Here is an 18,662-nt window from a genome sequence, read left to right on the forward strand (position 1 = left end):
GGCAGGGTAGGCAAAAAATTTTGTTCCAAATTTGTTTAAACTTTCTATATATATCCATGCATAATTAAAATGTAAGAACTCTGATAAAAAGAGTATAAAAATCGAGTGACTCTAGACCGTTTAATCTGTATTAAACACAGCTCATTATTTCCATCCGGGACGAAACATAGGATTGGCTTAAGCGACTGTCACTCTCTCGCAACCATGGCAACCACCCTTTTGACACACATGACCTGCCCACTTGCACACGCACGTTTGATTTGGGGAGTTCAAGAGGCGTGGATCCTAGGAATACCAAAACAATGGCAGAGAAACAGCAAGCAAAATTCACAGTACCGGCCTATGCAGTTAGTAAAGGCAAACCAGGCAAAAAAAGGAAGACATTAACAGTACACGAAAAGGCAATGAACAAAAAGTCTTTGGATAAACAAAGAAATAAAACGCGAGTTAATATCGGCGTGGCTTTCCAGCGATGGCGAGAACTGAGAGCAGGATTGTGCACAGTTTGCACGCATGCATCAATCGGCATTTATCATATATGCATCATATAACAGTGGCAGGTCCCGAGGCAGGCGCATATAACCACGGAAGGTCCGAGGCAGGCGCGCATAACCGGGGCAGGTCCAGTGGCAGCTCCCCCTGCCACGCAAAGATTTTACTCCCTCTCAACTGAGGGAACTCAAGGGGCTGAAAAGTGACTACTTAATGGCTTTATTTCTGCTGGACAGGTAAATCTTTCTTTTTGTATTTTTAGTTTTTTTCCCTTTAGTTTATTTTTTCATGAAGCAGGTGTCATTAGCACACGTAGCTGCGTAATATAGCTAACATAACATTACTCAGCGAGCCGTTGTAGAGACTATAAATAATCTATAGGCCTAGCTCAAGATGATAGTGTTGAATTGTGCATAATTTTGCTTTAGATAACTAAATACATGTTTAACAGATAGTAGGCCTAACGTTACTCCGCATCTAGGAACTTTTCTTAGAACTATATTTACCCTCTGTCTAACTCTTACCATGTTCACCTGTAAGTTTACCTGCACGTTTTTTTTTCGCCTTTGTTTTGTTTTTATATTCTCTACCTATGTTTACTGATGTCTTTATCTTGTATCTGTGTGTGTCGTACACACTTTGTTGTATGTGTGTGTTATTATTTTGTGTCTGCAATGCAGTTGTGAGTTGATATTTGAGTGTATGTTACTCTGTTTATCTGTAGAACAACGTATATGTTATGAATCTTACACAAAATTCATCTTCATCACAGTGTAAATGATGGTAATGGAAAAACGTGTATCATGCAACCTGTTTTTAGCTTTGCCTTATAGATAACTAGCTCGTTAGCGAATCAAAAAATGTATATTTTAAACTTTACCAATATCAATATGCTAGCTAGCTTGATAGTGAGTACTAAAATACATCTTGTTTGTTTATCTTCATAATTATAAAGTTATTTTTATTACATGTGATTCTGACATGATGTCACTACATGCACTGTGCTCCTACCTCTCCGCTCGTCTCAGGTACATAAGGCGTCTTCCAGCTCAGTGGTCGGAGTCGCGCGTTCATGCGTTTTGGGGGCGTGGCTTTGGAAGGAGCCCAGAAGGGAGGGGGTGGAGTGAATGGAAATAATGAGCGGTCTTTAAAACAGTCGTGAGAGGTCTACAGACACTCGATTTTTATACTTTCTTTTTCAGAGTACTTACATTTTAATTATGTATTGATATATAAATAAAGTTTAAACAAATTTTGAAAAAAAGTTTTTTTATACATTTTTTACCTACCCTGCCTTTAACACTGGGGAATTAGGAATGGTGAGCGCCCCCTGCTGGCCTCACTGCAACACCTTTTCTTCACCGGTAGGTCTCTCACCTTGCAGGTTTAGCACTGCTTAGCTTCAGTAACCAATCGAGAGCTGTTAGGCAGCGTTGTTTTAATATTATTTATGTTCTACTATATAATTTATTAATATTTTAAATTAGCTTTTATTTTATATTTTAAGTTTACGTTTTAGTAATTTTGTTATGTACTTTTGTCAGCTAGATTTTGAGGTTTTTATATTTCTATTTAGCTTTGATTTATTTTAGTTTTAGTTTTAGCAGTTTTAGTACTTCAACCTATTTATTTTTATTTAGTTGCGAACGCCAAGGCAGCATTTCTTGTCCATCTAATATCTATATATTATTTCAGAAACGATTTTTTTTATATAGTTTTAGTAACAATAACAACACTGCTGCAAGGTGATATAGTTTATTAAATATAAAAAAATAAAAATATAAAAAATAGTTATAAAAATATAAAAATAGTTATATTAAATATATATAAAAAATATACACAAATGTAGCAGTGTTTTTGAATATCGGTAAATTGCTCTATTTGTTTTAAATACATTTATACAATTTATTAATTGCAATATTATTTGGTAAAACAATGGTTTGATAATTTAGGTTTTGGGTACGTTTACCTTTTACATTCTTGCAATTGAATGAATTGTTTTGTGTTGCATAATGTTTTTAACAGTTTACTTTTTGCTGAAAAAAATCTATAATATGGTATAACATCCTATTCCATGTTTAAATTTACACCATATAGTGTGACAACATGCCCCACAACAATCAATGTGTTCTTAAAAAACTATATTTTATACCTAGTCAGAAACAGAGTAGGCCTATATAAAGTAATAAATGAAAGTTCAAGAGCGGTCACGCCCATATAATTAAATATTCAAAGTTTCAGTCTTAATCTCAAAATGAGAATGAAAATCAGAACTCTCAAAAATACCACGAAATTAATCTTTAATGAACGCGGGAGCTGAGATTTTAACTGTTGATTATGAATATGAAACTTTGACTCAGGCTTGAAGCTGTCACTGGCTGCTCACCACTTCCTGGAAGTGGTACACTGAGGAACTGCTCGAGACACTTCATGAGACACTTTGGCATTTAGTCGATGTATTAAACTCATACTAAGTATATATCTTTTTTTTTTTTTTTTTTTCATAGAGAGCGAGTGACGTTTGTCATCGTCGATTCTACTGTCTCAGCGCGTCAGGATTTACATCATGGATGAATCGCGTGGAATATGAAAGTGAAACATTTGAATGAACTTCTCAAAGTTTGAATGTGAGTTTTAATTATGCCAATATAATATAATTATGATGGCTTCCTCACCCGAGAGACTCCACCATCCGGGTAAGTTTCATGTTTATATACTGTATCAATCTATCAATCAATCTATAATCCGTCCACACTCTCAGAAAAATGTGCATAAAATATATTTTTATCTTATCTAATTATTTTCATAGAGTGATTATTAAATTATTATCAAGTTGTTTAATATACCCCATATGGCTCAACTTACCCCTAACCTGATATACTGGTCCTGGAGATCTTTTCTATTATTATATGTCTGCCTTATCATTTAAATTGCTAGGAAACATTCTGAAATCTAAGTGGACAACCCAAATAAAAAATGGCTCATCGTACCCCACTCTCCCCATAGGACCAGTGGAGAAGCCATCTGTGAAGGCCCGGCTCCTGTCTTCACAGATGCTTCTGGTGGATGCCCTCTATCACCTGAGCCCTCTGCTAGACTGTGTTATATCAGTAGGGCTGCTCTCTAGAGAAAACCGCTATGAAATTGACGCTGAGCGGACGCCACCCAACAAAGCGCGAAAACTTCTAGAGATTGTTGACGCTCAGATGGACGAAAGCAGTGCTTCTAGATTCATGGAGTGTCTGAAGAAATGCAAGAAACATTACCCGCGTCTACGAACCTGGTTGGCTGAAGAAGGTATGCTATATCATGCATAAAGCTGTGTTCTGTCTTAAAGGGTTGGTTCACACAAAAATGAAAATTATGTCATTAATTACTCACCCTCATGTCGTTCCACACCTGTAAGACCTTTGTTCATCTTCGGAACACAAATTAAGATATTTTTGATAAAATCCGATGGCTCAGTGAGGCCTGCATTGCCAGCAAGATAATTAACACTTTCAATGCCCAGAAAGATACTTTAAACATATTTAAATCAGTTCATGTGACTACAGTGGTAACAACTTTAATATTATAAAGCGACGAGAATAATTTTAGTGCACCAAAAATAACAAAATAGCGACTTTATTCCACAATATCTAGTCATGGGCGATTTCAAAGCACTGCTTTATGAAGATTCGAAGCTTTACGAATCTTTTGTTTCGAATCAGTGTTTCAGAGCGCCAAAATCACATGATTTCAGTAAACGAGGCTTCGTTACGTCGTAAGTCTTTTGAAACTTCAATAGTCCATGTGACTTTGGCAGTTTGATACACGCTTCGAACCACTGATTCGAAACAAATGATTCGTAAAGCTTCGAAGCTTCATGAAGCAGTGTTTTGAAATCGCCCATCACTAGATATTGTTGAATAAAGTCGTTATTTTGTTATTTTTGGCACACAAAATGTATTCTTGTCGCTTTATAATCTTAAAGTTGAACCACTGTAGTCACATGAACTGTTTTAAATATGTTTTTAGTAGCTTTTTGGGCACTGAAAAAGGGAGTGTTATTGCTGGCGATGCATGCCTCACTGAGCCATTTTGATTTCATCAAAAATATTTTAATTTGTGTTCCGAAGATGAATGAAGGTCTTACGGGTGTGGAACAACATGAGGGTGAGTAATTAATTATGTCATTTTTGGGTGGACTAACCCTTTAGTCAACCTCATGTCGTCCCAAACTGTCGTTTATCTTCGTAACACAAATTAAGATATTTACTTTTATATTTATGTATGTGTACTTTTATATTTTTAAGCTCTAAATAACAACAACGATAATAATACTGTAATAGATAAAATATCAGATTTTTTTTTTTATATTTCTATTGTTTAGACCCATTCAAAAGTATGGAACATGTAACATTTAAAAACTTATAATTATAAAAGAAATAATTAAATTAAATTTAAATGTAATTTATTTATAGTAAAGTTGACCCCTTACAGTCTTACCCTCTTCTTTCTTTCTTTACATATGTGACCTTAAAGTAATCCAAAAGTAATCAGATTACATTACTTTCATATTGTGGTACTTGGATTACATTACTGAAGTAATTTGTAACTGTAACGGAATACACTTTTAAACTAACCCTCCCAAGCCTGTTAAAATACTCAAACATGACTACAGTGGTTCAACCTTAATGTTACGAACGACAAGAATATTTTTTGTGCGCAAAAACAAAAAATAAATAACGACTTTATTTAACATTTGCTTCTCTACCCTGTCAGTCTCCAATGCAGTTGACGCAGTGCGGCGCTTGTGTTTACATCCGAATGCCGGCTCACAGTGTTGGCCGACGATGTTCGCGAGAGCAGCACGACGTATGCGTGTGATGCTGATACTGGAGCCGGACAATACTGAGTTGGCGCTCTGACGTAAAACATGGAAGCTCTGCAATGTGTCTTCAATGTAAACAGTGTAGGAGACTGACAGGGTAGAGAGGAAATTGTTGAATAAAGTCGTTATTTTTTTGTTTTTGCGCACAAAAAGTATTCTCGTCGCTTCATAACATTAAGGTTGAACCACTGCTGTCACATTGACTATTTTAACGATGTCTTTGCTACTTCTCTGGACCTTGAATGTGGTAATTTCATTGCTTTCCATGGGAGATAAAAAAAAAAAAAACTCTCCGATTTCATCAAATATTTGTGTTCCGAAGATGAATGAAGGTCTTACAGGTTTTGGAACGACATTAGGTTGAGTAATTAAATGACAGAAATTTCATTTTTGGGTGAACTAACCCTTTAAAGCATAAATGCAGTAGCATGATTTAAATACTAACACGTTTTGTGCTCTCAAATTAGATCAGTTCCCATCAGCAGGTGTTCAGCAAGGTCCAACAGGTACGATGTTACAAATTCTCTGCATTTTCACTTTTACTAAATGTTCATGTAAATGTCTCCTAGTCCTCACCATTGTCATGTCTCCATGCAGAACGTCATCTACAGGCTCGGCTTAGTGTTCTGTGTTCACGCCTGGGCTGTTCTGTTCTTCCAGTCTCCTACGATCTCTTCTCCAGAGGCATTCTGACTCAGTTGGAGCTGGAAAATATTGAAGCAATACTCATCCCAACCAAGCAAGCAAAAACCCTGCTGTCCATCTGCCTGAAGAAAGGAGAAAAAGCATGCAAGAGCTTTTACACAGCGCTACAAAATGAGGACAAACAGCTAGCCGAGGAACTTAACGGTCAGCAGAAATGTTATCTAAATGGAGAAGATTAAAATGCATGCAATAAATTAATATGCCACAAAAAAGTAATAAGCATCTGTTAAAACTCTAAATATTGTTTCAGCTAGAAATTCAGTCACATGTTATAATTCTTTCTTTAAATTTTTGCATTTTTCAGTGAATAGTTTAGTGGAAGACCTTAATAAAGAGCCTGAAAGCAACAGTGTGCAGATGGCAGTGGAGGAAACCAGAGGTCACTTGAGGGCAGCTTTACCTCTGTCAGGTGATTCATATTTCAACATTATTCAAAATATGACTTGTGGTAAGAAATATACTGTATATGGCTGATAAATTTGCTCAAAAGGTAATTAAAGTTTGGTTTGGTTTCCAAAAATTAATCTAAGATCTAAGTTTGCTGAACTGATGTTGTTCATGTCTGGTCTTTTTTCCATCAGGAGGCCTGCAGCAGGTCATGGCTCAGCTGGGCTTGACTGTGGGGGATGAGATTAGGTTTAATGTCTGTGAGGTTGGTGTGGCGGTGGGTTTGCCACGTCGGACGGTCAGAGAATACCTTCTCGAAGGGGTCGCAATAGAAGACTCAGCCCAGCTGGAGGCTCTAGTGTCCCTGTATATGGAGAAGACGCAGGACGCAGACAGACTACTGAGCAGAGTGACAGAACTCAGCCCTCAGTGTAAGTCATGGACAATCCAATCCAGAGAGATCCATTTTTGGCTTAACCTCAGATTCTCTTTGATCAGTTCCATAAAGCTAATATTTGTTTAAATTACTATTTATTAGGTGTTAATCTTTTTTTAAAGTCATAGTTCACCTAAAATGAAAATCATTTATTTCCCCTAATGTGGTTCCAAACCTGTATGACTTTCTTTCTTCTGTGAATTATAAAAGATATTTTGAGAAATTTGCTCATACAATGGAAGTTAAAGGTGCCCTAGATTCAAAATTTGAATTTATCTTGGCATAGTTGAATAACAAGAGTTCAGTACATGGAAATGACATACATTGAGTTTCAAACTCCATTGTTTCCTCCTTCTTATGTAAATCTCATTTGTTTAAAAGACTTCCGTAAAACACGCGGATCTCAACATAACACTGACTGTTACGTAACAGTCGGGATCATTAATATGTACACCCCCAATATTTGCATATGCCAGCTCATGTTCCCAACATTATGAAAGGCATTAGACAAGGGCAGCCAGTAACGTGTGGATGTGCGCAGCTGAATCAACAGACTAGGTAAGCAAGCAAGAACAATAGCGAAAATGGCTGAAGGAGCAATAATAACTGACATGATTCATGATATTTTTAGTGATATTTGTGATTTGTCTTTCTAAATGTTTAGTTAGCATGTTGCTAATGTACTGTTAAATGTGGTTAAAGTTACCATCGTTTCTTACTGTATTCACGGAGACAAGACTGTCGTTATTTTCATTTTTAAACACTTGCAGTCTGTATAATTCATAAACACAACTTCATTCTTTATAAATCTCTCCAACAGTGTAGCAATAGCCGTTAGCCACGGAGCACCATCAAACTCATAGAGAATCAAATATAAACATCAAAATAAATACTTTACTCACATAATTCGAAGCATGCACACAGCATGCATGACGAACATCTTGTAAAGATCCATTTGAGGGTTATATTAGCTGTGTGAACTTTGTAAATGTGCTGTAATATAATGGAGAGCTCGTGTGGCAGGGAGCACCTGAATTAAAGGGGCGGCGGGCTGAAAAAAATCAGTGCATAGTTAATGATGCCCCAAAATAGGCAGTTAAAAAAATGTATTTAAAAAAATCTATGGGGTATTTTGAGCTGAAATTTCACAGACACATTCAGGGGACACCTTAGACTTATATTACATCTTGTGAAAAAGCATTCTTGGGCACCTTTAGTGGTCACCAAAACTGTTTGGTTACCAACGCTCTTCAAAATATCTTTTTTTATGTTCCGCAGCAGAAATCGCACAGGTTTGGAACCACTTGAGGATGAGAAAATAATGACAGTGTTTAAGTAGAGTGCATCTTTTACCAAACTGTTGTAATTCTTCTTCCTTTACTGTTTCCATCAGAAAAGTCTTTCTTTGAATAAAAAAAAAAACACATTTTATTTCTATAAAGTTCTAACGATAATGGGTCAATGACATGACACTTTTTTTTTTTATCAATTAACTTATTTAAAGAAGTAAAAAATCCAATACATATATACAATTATTTGAATATGCCTTATTCATTTCTTAAAATTAATTTTGATATTTTTTGAGGGCATAAAATCACAAATGTCAGGGTGTAACACCTGTCCTGATATAATGAAGAAAAAGCCTCATTAAACAAATTCTTGAGAAGGAAAGCTTAAGTAGTTTGGCATAACCTTTTTTATTTATAATTATATATATATATATATATATATATATATATATATATATATATATATATATATATATATATATATATATATATATATATATATATATATATAAGAAAACTTAATAAAAATTAACATATGTTTACACCACATGACAATAAATGTCATCTGTAGGGGTCCAACTCTCTGAGAGGGGGTGTCTGCTGTTGAGGTTGCTGCAAAAGGCTGAGACTCTCCTCCGCAGTGGAATCCACAGTCACCTGCACAGCTGGGACCACCTGCACGATCAGGACCACTTACGCAGCTGGGACCATCTGTGTCCTGGTGACTGCACGGATCAGCGCACAGTGTGGTCCATCTTCAGTTTTCTGGTGTGGGACTGTATGGCAGAGGTTCTGGAGGAGCCAGAGGCGAAGCCTAGTGGAGGCATACTAGGTATGATCGAGCAGCTGAGCGCCAGCGGCAGAGTGGAGGCGGCTTTGCTGCAGGAAGTGGAGCAGTGCTGGACTGAAGGAGATGCTGAGAGTCTGCTGCAGAGCGTGAGAGTCCTCGCTCAGGTGCTACGAGACCTGCATCCCCTCCAGGAAGGCCTCCAGCTCTCCTCTTCAGTTGAGGGGTTGTTTTCCTGCAGGCCCAGCCGGCTACACCGGGTCACTTCCTTCCAGGGCGTCTCTGCACGGGTCATCCGTAAAGCTCTGAGCAGCATGGTTCCATCCTCCTCGGACCAGGATGCAACCCCTCTGGCTAGACAGTATGTGGAGGCTTGTATTCGAATCGCACGTCTCCTAGACGTGGTGCAGCCTACTCGAACCACCACTGATTTTTCAAACGCACCTATCGCTACAGTCACTCAACATGTGCGGTTTGTCTTGTCAAATCCTGCGTTTAACTCCGAAGCCTTTGACGCTGGAGTCCGACATCGCTTGCTTTCTGTGTTGGAGTTCAATCCTGCGCAGCTGGGCCTGGGCTCTCTCATGCAGCTGCACCAGGAGACCCTATCTGAATTGCAGAGCTATTTACAACTCGGCGAGCACCACAACTTCCAGTTCATTCTGGAATCGGTACGGATAATTGGCCCCGCGAAGCTGTTTTCCGTCAACAGGGTTCATGGGCCTGTCGCTATCGATAATGGGGTGGAAGAGGTCCTGCGTTTTATCACATCAGAACCCACTTCTTTTTTGGTACGGCTGCATTGTCTTTGCTATGAAGGGGAGAGGGGACGCTATAAGGTGTGCACGCCACGCTGCGCATGCATGTATCTGCTCAAGGCAGAGGGGCTGCGCGACATGCAGTGGTCCGGTGGCAACATTCTGGTCGAGGTAGGTGGGAAAGTATGGGTCAGAGAGGGAGAAAGTGGCAGCTGGGATGAGCTACAGGCGCTGGCTCAGAGACACTCGGCTCAGCTCAGGGATGAAGGCTGCTGCTTTAAAGTCAAGACAGCCGGTTTGGAGTGCGAGGTCAAATTTATATATAGGAGTGGAAGGCTGTGGGCTATGCCACATAAGGACTGTGAAGTAGATTAAAAATACGGGTAGTTGACGTGCTGAACTTCATTAAAAGTATTTGAAAGAATATTTTTCAACATTTATAGATTCATTTTGTTTCCTTGTATTAAAGATTACAAGGAGTATTTGTACTCTTTAAAATGAATTTGTAGCTATTTAACTGCAAAAACATGAAAAGCGATTAAAAACTGAAAAAAACTTTCTATCTTACATACAGTATAGAAAGAATATGTATATTCCATATACATTTTAAACTGAAATCTGAAAAATCGTACTGTTTAAAACATATTAAGGTATTACTTACTGCATATAAAATCAACTCTTCCCATTGTTAGGTGGTTTATGTGGTGCTATGCTACTGATAAACAATCAATAATCAGCTTAAAATAATTTTGTTTCAATACCAGTGTTGTTTGAACATTTAATGAAATGTCATTTTTTTGACTGCTTTGCTTTTTTAATGTTCTCAAAATCAGAAAATAATGCCTATAAAAATGTGAAATACAAACCAAACACAATAAAGCATTTAATTATCTAAAATTTATTGTGGCATTGTGCACTTCTTTAAAAATATATAGAAAACAATACATTAAATAAAGTTGAACAGTCAGTCAAGTATGTCTACATGCATACCGATATTTACAATACTTCATTTGAGGATTACATACTAGGTAAAACTGTCTGCAACAAAGACTAAAATTATCTATTGTTTATCTATCTGACAATGTCATCTATCTGCATTACACAGGAGCATTCAGGATGTCATGTTGTGATTAAAACCAAACTAGGGACGTCAGATATATTTGGAATACTATTGTGCATGGAAATATTGTATTATGCATAGAAGATATTCCTCAAGTCACTTGACATGAGCTGACAATGCAAACCACCCTTCTCTTTTCAGTTTTTCCACCTGTCAGAAATAAAAGACAATTTTGCAAGCATGAATATGTAAAATGAATAACTTAAGTTACTGATAGAAAACTACTACACATGTGCATTAAAAATGATCTCATACTTGATTCTCAGCATTGTGGATTTCCACGCTATCTAAACTTTGTGGTGAGACTCTTCCTGCTGACCTACTGTAAGAAAAGAGCATTAAAAATGTCACTTAGCTTTGTTTTAAAAAGCAACACACCAATTCGGAATATGCCTTGTAATTATACTGGTACAGTTAAGCCGCTTTTCCGAGTACAAGTGGAATATATCTTACAAGCAAATCTGCTCTTGGCTTTTCACAACTCACCTTCGACTGCTTGCACTGGGTTGTGGTGAATGGTTTCCCTCAGGATGTGTTAAAAGCTGCTCTGAAGTAAATCCCCTAATAACTGTAAAACATCATATATATATCATTTTGAAGGTTAAGAGAGGATGTAAGCATTATTTAAAGACAGACACACACACCTGTACGAGTGTTGCTGGAGTGAGGAGGTACTGGGGAAATGGCAGGGGAAACTCTGAGAGAGGTGCTCTGCTTCTGTTGTTCAATGAGCTCTAGTAGTTTAGCTCTTGCTTCGGCACTTTGACGGTTCAACTCCTGCAGTTTTTGTTCTATCTCCATTGTTGAGGCTCTCTCTACACAAACAGACTGAACAAAAAAGATGTAAATGTAAGAAGCTACCACATCCAAACTCACTGTGTACTACAGAAGCCTGTTTTCACCTCAGTGTAATTATGTTATATAATTATATAAAAATAAAGTTGATATATAATAAGAAAAACAGACTACCTTATACCAATTCCAAACTATGCAACTAACCTGCTGTGGCTCTATAGAGGGCGACACCTGTCTAACAACAGAATTTGTTGAGGACAGCCGGTCTGCGCTCTGCTCCCTCGATACTGAAGCTCCAGTTGGAGACGGACGGTGCTGCCCCAACTGGGCCCGGATCGCTGCATTCTGACGTGTCAGTTCGGCGATCTCCCCTAGTATGGCGTCCTGTGAGAGATCGTCCAGCAGTGGAGTGGGTCGTGGTAGGCTAGCAAAGGAGGAAGGAGAGATGGAGATATCGAAGTCCTCCAGTGAACCCTGGCTTCCTGTTGCCGAATAGGAGCCACTGTAGGGCAGTGGGGGTGCACATGAATGTGGACGACACACTGGGAGAAGTAAGAAAAAATACTGGTGAGTCATACTCACATTCATGAGTCATTTAAACTTAGCCAACTTTCAAAAGAGAGAAAAATTAGTGACTTCCTAAAAAAAAAAAAAAAAAAAAAAAAAAAAAACTTTAACATTAAAACTTACAACAAATAAAACAACAATCATTAAAATGTAATTGTTGAAGTTAAAGTACTGTGTAAGCTTGTTTCCACCACTAAATAAAAAAAAATTTAAAAGGTAATTGTAACTTTTTATCTCAGAATTCTGACTTTTTTCCGTCACAATTCTGACTTTATAAACTTGCAGTTGTGAGTTTATATCTTGCAATTCTGAAAAAAAAGTCAGAATTATGAGATCTATACGGAAGAGGATTAGGGCCAAACAATAAAAAAATAAAACCATCGAGATTAAAGTTGTTAAATTTCGAGAAAAAAACTTGTTAAATTTCGAGAAAAAAGTCGAGATAAAATGTTGAGAATAAAGTCGTTAAATTACGAGAACAAATTTGTTCAATTATGAGAAAAATGTCGTTAAATTTTGAGAAAAAATTCGAGAAAATGTTGAGAATAAAGTCATTACATTAACAAATTTATTCTCGTAATTTAACGAATTTGTTCTCATAATTTAACGACTTTATTCTCAACATTTTACGAGTTTGTTCTCGTAATATAACAACTTTTTTCTTGTAATTTAATGACTATTATCAACATTTTATCTCGACTTTTTTCTCAAAATTTAATGAATTTGTTCTCGTAATTTAACAACTTTTTTCTCGTAATTTAATGAGTTTATTCTCAACATTTTATCTTGACTTTTTTTATTGTAATTTAACGAGTTTAATCTCGAGATGGTTTTATTTTTTTTTATTATTGCTTGGCCCTAATCCTCTTCCGTAGATCTAAACTGGGAACTGCAAGAAAAAAAAAAAGTCCGAATTTTGAGATTAAAATTCACAATTACCTTTTTTTTTTTTCATGGCGGAAACAAGTTTCCATAAAGTACACTTGCACAACATGACTGTCATTTTGTTTTCTGAAGAAAATGTGAGTTGTTTTGCAAACCCACCACCACCACCACGATAGGGTGATTTACTGGTTGCCAGAGCATTGCTATTATGTTGCTAATGTGTTCTTACAACACAAAGGAGTTTGAGTATTTTTTAAGGGCGTTGCTAGAAGAATGGTTGCTAGGTGGATACTTCACGATGCTCAAATTCATATGTATGGGACATATTTTTAATGTCTAAGGGGACTTTTGTGGGGATGTTAAGTTTGAACTGTAAGTGTGAACAACAATAGTGATGTTTGCCTTGGTTTTAAGCCCTCAACACTATTTGTTGTAAATTGACATCTTTGTGCACTTCAGACTGACCAGCGGGAGGCAGACCATCTCTTTGGCGAGGAGGAGACAGCAGAACAGCTGCAGAGACAAAATCCCGTTGCTGTAGTTCCTTTTCAGTACAGCTAGACTCCAGATTACTGCTTTCTATAGAAAACAACATACTCCTCTTAATCACTGTGCCGCTACAGGTTCAGATACATACTCAAGATAGCCAATCCTGATCAAATTATCAATTGTAAGATGTTTTAAAACAGTAGCAGTGCAAGTTAATAAGTGCATGATGGGTTGATCTACAGTATGTGGTAGTTACTTTGAGCTGTGTTTTCTGTGATTTGAACTGTTGTGTGTGGTTCTGCAGAATCTGGTCTTCCCACCACCAGGACTACAGCCTCTAGACGCTGCTCTAGCTCAGATATCTGATGCTGCAGCCTCACCTGTATGACAGCAACAACAAGCACCATCAAAAATGGAGCAAAAAATAATATCTGGATAATATTGCTTAAGGACAAATAGTTTCACCTGCAGGGCGGCGCTCTCTTCCCTCAGTGTTAGTGACTCCACAGTCAGGGCGTCAATTAATGCCCTCTGCTCCTTCACCTCCTCCTCTAGCCGCCTTCTCTCCTGTGCCTCTTTCAGAGCCTCCTCCTCTGTCTGTGTGCAAGTTATGTCAATGAGGAAGTGACTCATCTGAACGTTTGCAAAAATACCTTTGTATATCACTTGTGTGTGGCCTCACTTTTTTAATATGCCTGGCTAGACGTCCAAGTGTTGCTACTAGAGCCACAGAGAAGCCGGTGAGGCCTTGTCTCTCTTGCTGTGGTCTGGCTTCCGAGCTCATGGGCTTCTGGTGGTCTAGAGAGTCCAGATCAGTCTCCACTTGCTCAAGCATACTCTGAAGAAGCTCCAGACTGGACTGGTTTCCTGCCAGAGAGCTCAACCCTGAACCATTCAGAGCAGAAGTGTGTCCTGAGCGCCCCCTATTGGCTGACCTTCTCTTGCCTGAAAAAAAAACAAAACAAGGTATATCTGGATGAAATGCAGTTATTGACATTCAATGTGGAAGTAATTAAATATTAATAGTAACATAAATTGTTCAATTTTACAAAAAAATTAAAGAATTTAAGTTAATATTAATATTTAATTACTTGTGTATATAAACACACAGAGTCATTCAAACGTTTGGGGTTGGTAAGAACATTTTTAAATGTATTTTAAAAGTTTCTTTCAGTAATATTGTGAAATTTTTCACATTTAAAACAGTTTTGATTTTGCTGATAATATACTGATTTTATGCTCAAGTAACTTTTTTTTTATTATAACTAATATTGAAAACAGTTGTGCTGCTTAATATTATTGTGCAAACCATGATACTTTTTTTCAGAAATATTTTAAATCTTTTGTAACATAAATGTCCTTACTGTCACTTTTGAGCAATTTGATGCAACCTTTCTGAATAATATTATTGTGTCTTTATTATTAGGTTATGTCTTTTAAAAAAAAAAAGACCCCACACGTTTGAACAGTAGTAAGAGTGTGTGTGTGTAATATATATATATATATATATATATATATATATATATATATATATATATATATATATATATATATATAAATATATATATATATATATATATATATATATAGATATATATATATATATATATATATATATATATATATCCACATATATACATATAAACATTTTTATGTATTTAAAAAATAGTGTCAGATAACAGTGTCCCACCTGGTTGAGAGGAAACAGGCTCTGGGTTCAGAACCTGGTTGACTAGTGAGGCAGACTGGTTTACATCAGGATGAGTCTGTCTGGCTTTTAAACGCTGTACAGCGACTGTGGCATTGAGGGCTGGGCAAAAGGAGCATAGATGTTTAAAATAAAACAACAAAGTTGTTGTCATCAGAGTCATCTTGACATCACATCTAACCTGCAATGAAGAAGTAGTGTCTTCATTACCTGCCTGGTCTCTGACTCCAGTATTACATGGTGTCTGGGGTAGATCTTGCTCCGGGTGGTCTGAACCCCATGGGAAGGACTTTGACCTACACTGATTTCTCTTCCTGAAAACAAGCATTTTATTAAAAAATGCCATGCTAAAGACAATCAAAACAGCATTAGAAGAATTGAACAGTCCTTCACACCTGTGCATCACAGAGCTGAGGTGCACCGAGGAATCCTGGACTTCATCATGATCCTCTTCACACTCCTCCAACTCATTCAGGGCCTGGAAAAGATTTTATTACTCTAGGTTTTATTTAGGGCTGTCAGTAACATTTATTTTGGTAATCGGACGATTATTTTGACAATTAATTAAATGATCTGATCATTTTTTGTGGTAAAAAAAAAGTCCTAAGTGAACAATAATCATTAAAATGACTTGAAATACAAGGGTTTAAAATTTTTGTTTGAAATTGCGATGAACAACATTTCACATGTTTAGAAACATTGATGAATTCTCCTGTGTTGGCTTCAGTTTATAAATGATTTACATTACAAATCTGCTGAAATGGCGCATATTGCATACCAAGATGAACATTATGAGCAACCTATGCTATTTTATGCGCTATGCTATATTATGCTTTTTAAATTATTTTAATATATCGTGCAGCCTTTGAAAACGGTCTAATAATGCGGTTCATGGATTCTCGTCCATGGAATATGCTACTTGGGCAAATTGCATTCAAAGATTTTTTAAAATCGAGTACTCAAATTTAATCGAAGAATCGTGACAGCCCTAGTTTTATTACAGAGTAAAAGCTGTAAGCGGTGCTCGTGCGGCAGTACCTGCTGATCCATCATAGACTGGCTGAGCAATGACAGCTGGGTTGGAGGATCAGGTCTTTGATGAACAGGAAGCTCAGAGTCAGACTCACAGTCAGGTGCCACGGTAATGGTGGGGAAGCCTAGAAGAAAAATGTATGAGCTTGTAATGTACTTGTTTAATCAGATAATAGCACATCAATTTGTACCGCACAAGAATAGAGTACCTGTACGTCGACGGGGTGCATCACCAAACAGGTCTTTCACCACAGCCAAAGCTCTGTCTGATCGTGCAATGACATCCTGCAACTGACACCGCTCTGAAAACACCTAAACAAAAAGATTTTCAGAATCTTTCTGTGATCTTATTTGTAAAACGGTGGAAAATCGATTTAAATAGCAAGAGAGTTAAACATGTATAAGAGAGTTATTTATATATATATAAACTGTATATAAATAAGAGTTATTCTATATCTCCCGATAATATGTCTTAAATTATGATATTCATGATCAAAGCTCTGTCTATTTATTGTGGGGCAAAATATATAATGCAATGCAATGCAATGCTAATTGAGACTGAGAGTACAAATAAACATTCATCAAAAGCATGATGTATCATATTTGATACTAATGTTTAAAAAAAAAAAAAATCCTAAAAAATGATATATGGATTTATATTTTTTTAAATTATTAAGAAAATGGATAATCAAATAACCGAAGTAGCTTCAGTTCAGTAAGTTTTCATCTTGAAATATTACTAACAACGTACAAGTTATTCTTACGTTTAGTTTATAAAAATGACTAAAGACTTCCCATCAAAAAGACGTGTACAACAACTTGGAGGACGTTTTTACGATTATAAAAGGCATTTTACTTGCTAAAAAAGTATAAAATGACCCAAGACTACAGAAGGCATGTAATAGATTTTGTACATGAGGTTTTCCAGTCATGTTTCCATCATGTTAGTAACTTAGGTTAGTAACAGTAGGTTATATAGGGTTAAAATGTATTTATAAAATATTACATTTCTTTCCAGCTGTAGTTACTGTGAGCTGTCAGTGATCCATACACACCTCTCTGATGATGTTGAGTCGGGCTCTATCAAGTCCTGGAGAGCTGGGGGCCTGGTTTTTCCTCTGTCTGCGTGTTAGAGCTTTTTCTCTCAATTCCCACTGTGCCACAACTTTATTCTGAGATCTGTGCATCTCATGACGTCGGGCCTGTATGGCGATCAATGTCAGGAGAAAAATATATTATTAATAAATGCAAAAGAATATACTTATACGTCTTCACAGTACACTTACCAGTTCATCTGGTGTGGCTTTATGCACTGAAAGATCATTGACTGTGCTCTAAAAGAAAAAGGAAAAGAGAGAAATTATAAGGCACCACTTCCAAAAAAAGAAGGATTTAAACGTACAATGAAGGGTCCTCACCACCCATTCTTTCTTCGGTGCAGACACCTTCTTGTTTCGCACTGGTCTTTTACCCGCACCATATAGAGGACGGTTCATTCGCACTAAAGACATCTCACAGTGTCACCTGTGGAAACAAACAACAACTTGCTGGACAAAACATACGCCGTGGTGTTTACCTAATGATAAAGTCTGCACTTCAACAGAAATAGTCTTCTGTATTTGCAGAACAGAGAGCGTTATGGCAATTATTAAAAACAAAAAAACGTATCTTTACGAATCATAAAGCTTATCTATTCATTTTTTGGCACATACATGCTAAGTTACATTTCAAACACATCCTTGCTAACTGCTAGCTAATCGTGCTATAATGCCAGACACAAGTTGGCTTAATACTGACAAAATATATACTTATTTTACCTGAAACTGACAGAAGATGAGCGGACAAAGATTTTACCGTTTGTTTTCGTTGGTGCTGTAGTAACAGGATTAAGGAAGCGTTGATCAGGGCAAATTTAAAAGCACCGCTACAACAGAGTTCAAAATAAAAGTCATCGCATTAATTTTGTTTTTCAAAGATTAGAGTATTTCTAAACATGGGCGAGGAAATATCATAAGAAGTTAAGTATAGTTAGGCTAAATGCTGTCTTTGTTTAAAACGTTTTAATCTTTTATTACTTTACTAAGATCCTGTAACATTTGTCCACCAGAGTGCGCTGTCGCCTTTTATTTAGCTCTGCAAACTCGCCGCTCGAGTAGATTTGTCTCGGAGAACAAGGAAAGGTCTTCTTGTGTTTAAACTAAAATAAATATTATATAACACTGAGAACACTCCGAAACATTATTTACATTTTACAAGTGACTTAAAATGAATAGTTCAGCCAAAAATATTAAAGTGGCATCCTTATTTCTCTTTATTTAAAGATTGTACTACAGTATTTA

At 36.7% G+C, this 18,662-nt stretch overlaps 2 protein-coding genes across 4 annotated transcripts; one reads left to right on the forward strand and one right to left on the reverse strand.

The window, feature by feature from the left end:
- The first annotated feature begins 612 nt into the window (after positions 1-612).
- LOC137014256 (uncharacterized) lies at positions 613-10,407 on the forward strand. 2 transcript variants are annotated; one of them, XM_067378483.1, is made up of 8 exons: positions 613-728; positions 3,000-3,188; positions 3,430-3,789; positions 5,833-5,871; positions 5,963-6,214; positions 6,375-6,479; positions 6,652-6,888; positions 8,754-10,407. In XM_067378483.1, the coding sequence occupies exons 2-8, from the start codon at positions 3,152-3,154 to the stop codon at positions 10,100-10,102; spliced, it is 2,379 nt and encodes a 792-aa protein (XP_067234584.1). In that variant the 5' UTR covers positions 613-728; positions 3,000-3,151; the 3' UTR covers positions 10,103-10,407. The 2 variants fall into 2 exon arrangements, with proteins under 2 accessions (XP_067234584.1, XP_067234585.1); XM_067378484.1 differs by lacking the exon at positions 613-728 and having other exon boundaries at positions 2,908-3,188; positions 3,499-3,789.
- A 204-nt stretch (positions 10,408-10,611) lies between these two features.
- spice1 (spindle and centriole associated protein 1) lies at positions 10,612-18,221 on the reverse strand. 2 transcript variants are annotated; one of them, XM_067378485.1, is made up of 18 exons: positions 18,178-18,221; positions 17,742-17,847; positions 17,610-17,657; positions 17,379-17,525; positions 16,533-16,635; positions 16,330-16,448; positions 15,687-15,769; positions 15,502-15,605; positions 15,274-15,393; positions 14,266-14,528; positions 14,049-14,180; positions 13,840-13,963; positions 13,560-13,673; positions 11,847-12,184; positions 11,492-11,675; positions 11,334-11,415; positions 11,103-11,169; positions 10,612-10,997 (listed from the first exon to the last, which is right to left on the reverse strand). In XM_067378485.1, the coding sequence occupies exons 2-18, from the start codon at positions 17,832-17,834 to the stop codon at positions 10,944-10,946; spliced, it is 2,175 nt and encodes a 724-aa protein (XP_067234586.1). In that variant the 5' UTR covers positions 17,835-17,847; positions 18,178-18,221; the 3' UTR covers positions 10,612-10,943. The 2 variants fall into 2 exon arrangements, with proteins under 2 accessions (XP_067234586.1, XP_067234587.1); XM_067378486.1 differs by having other exon boundaries at positions 18,141-18,200.
- Between the last annotated feature and the right edge of the window lie 441 nt (positions 18,222-18,662).

This window comes from Chanodichthys erythropterus, chromosome 23, assembly GCF_024489055.1.
Source record: "Chanodichthys erythropterus isolate Z2021 chromosome 23, ASM2448905v1, whole genome shotgun sequence".
NCBI lineage: Eukaryota > Metazoa > Chordata > Actinopteri > Cypriniformes > Xenocyprididae > Chanodichthys > Chanodichthys erythropterus.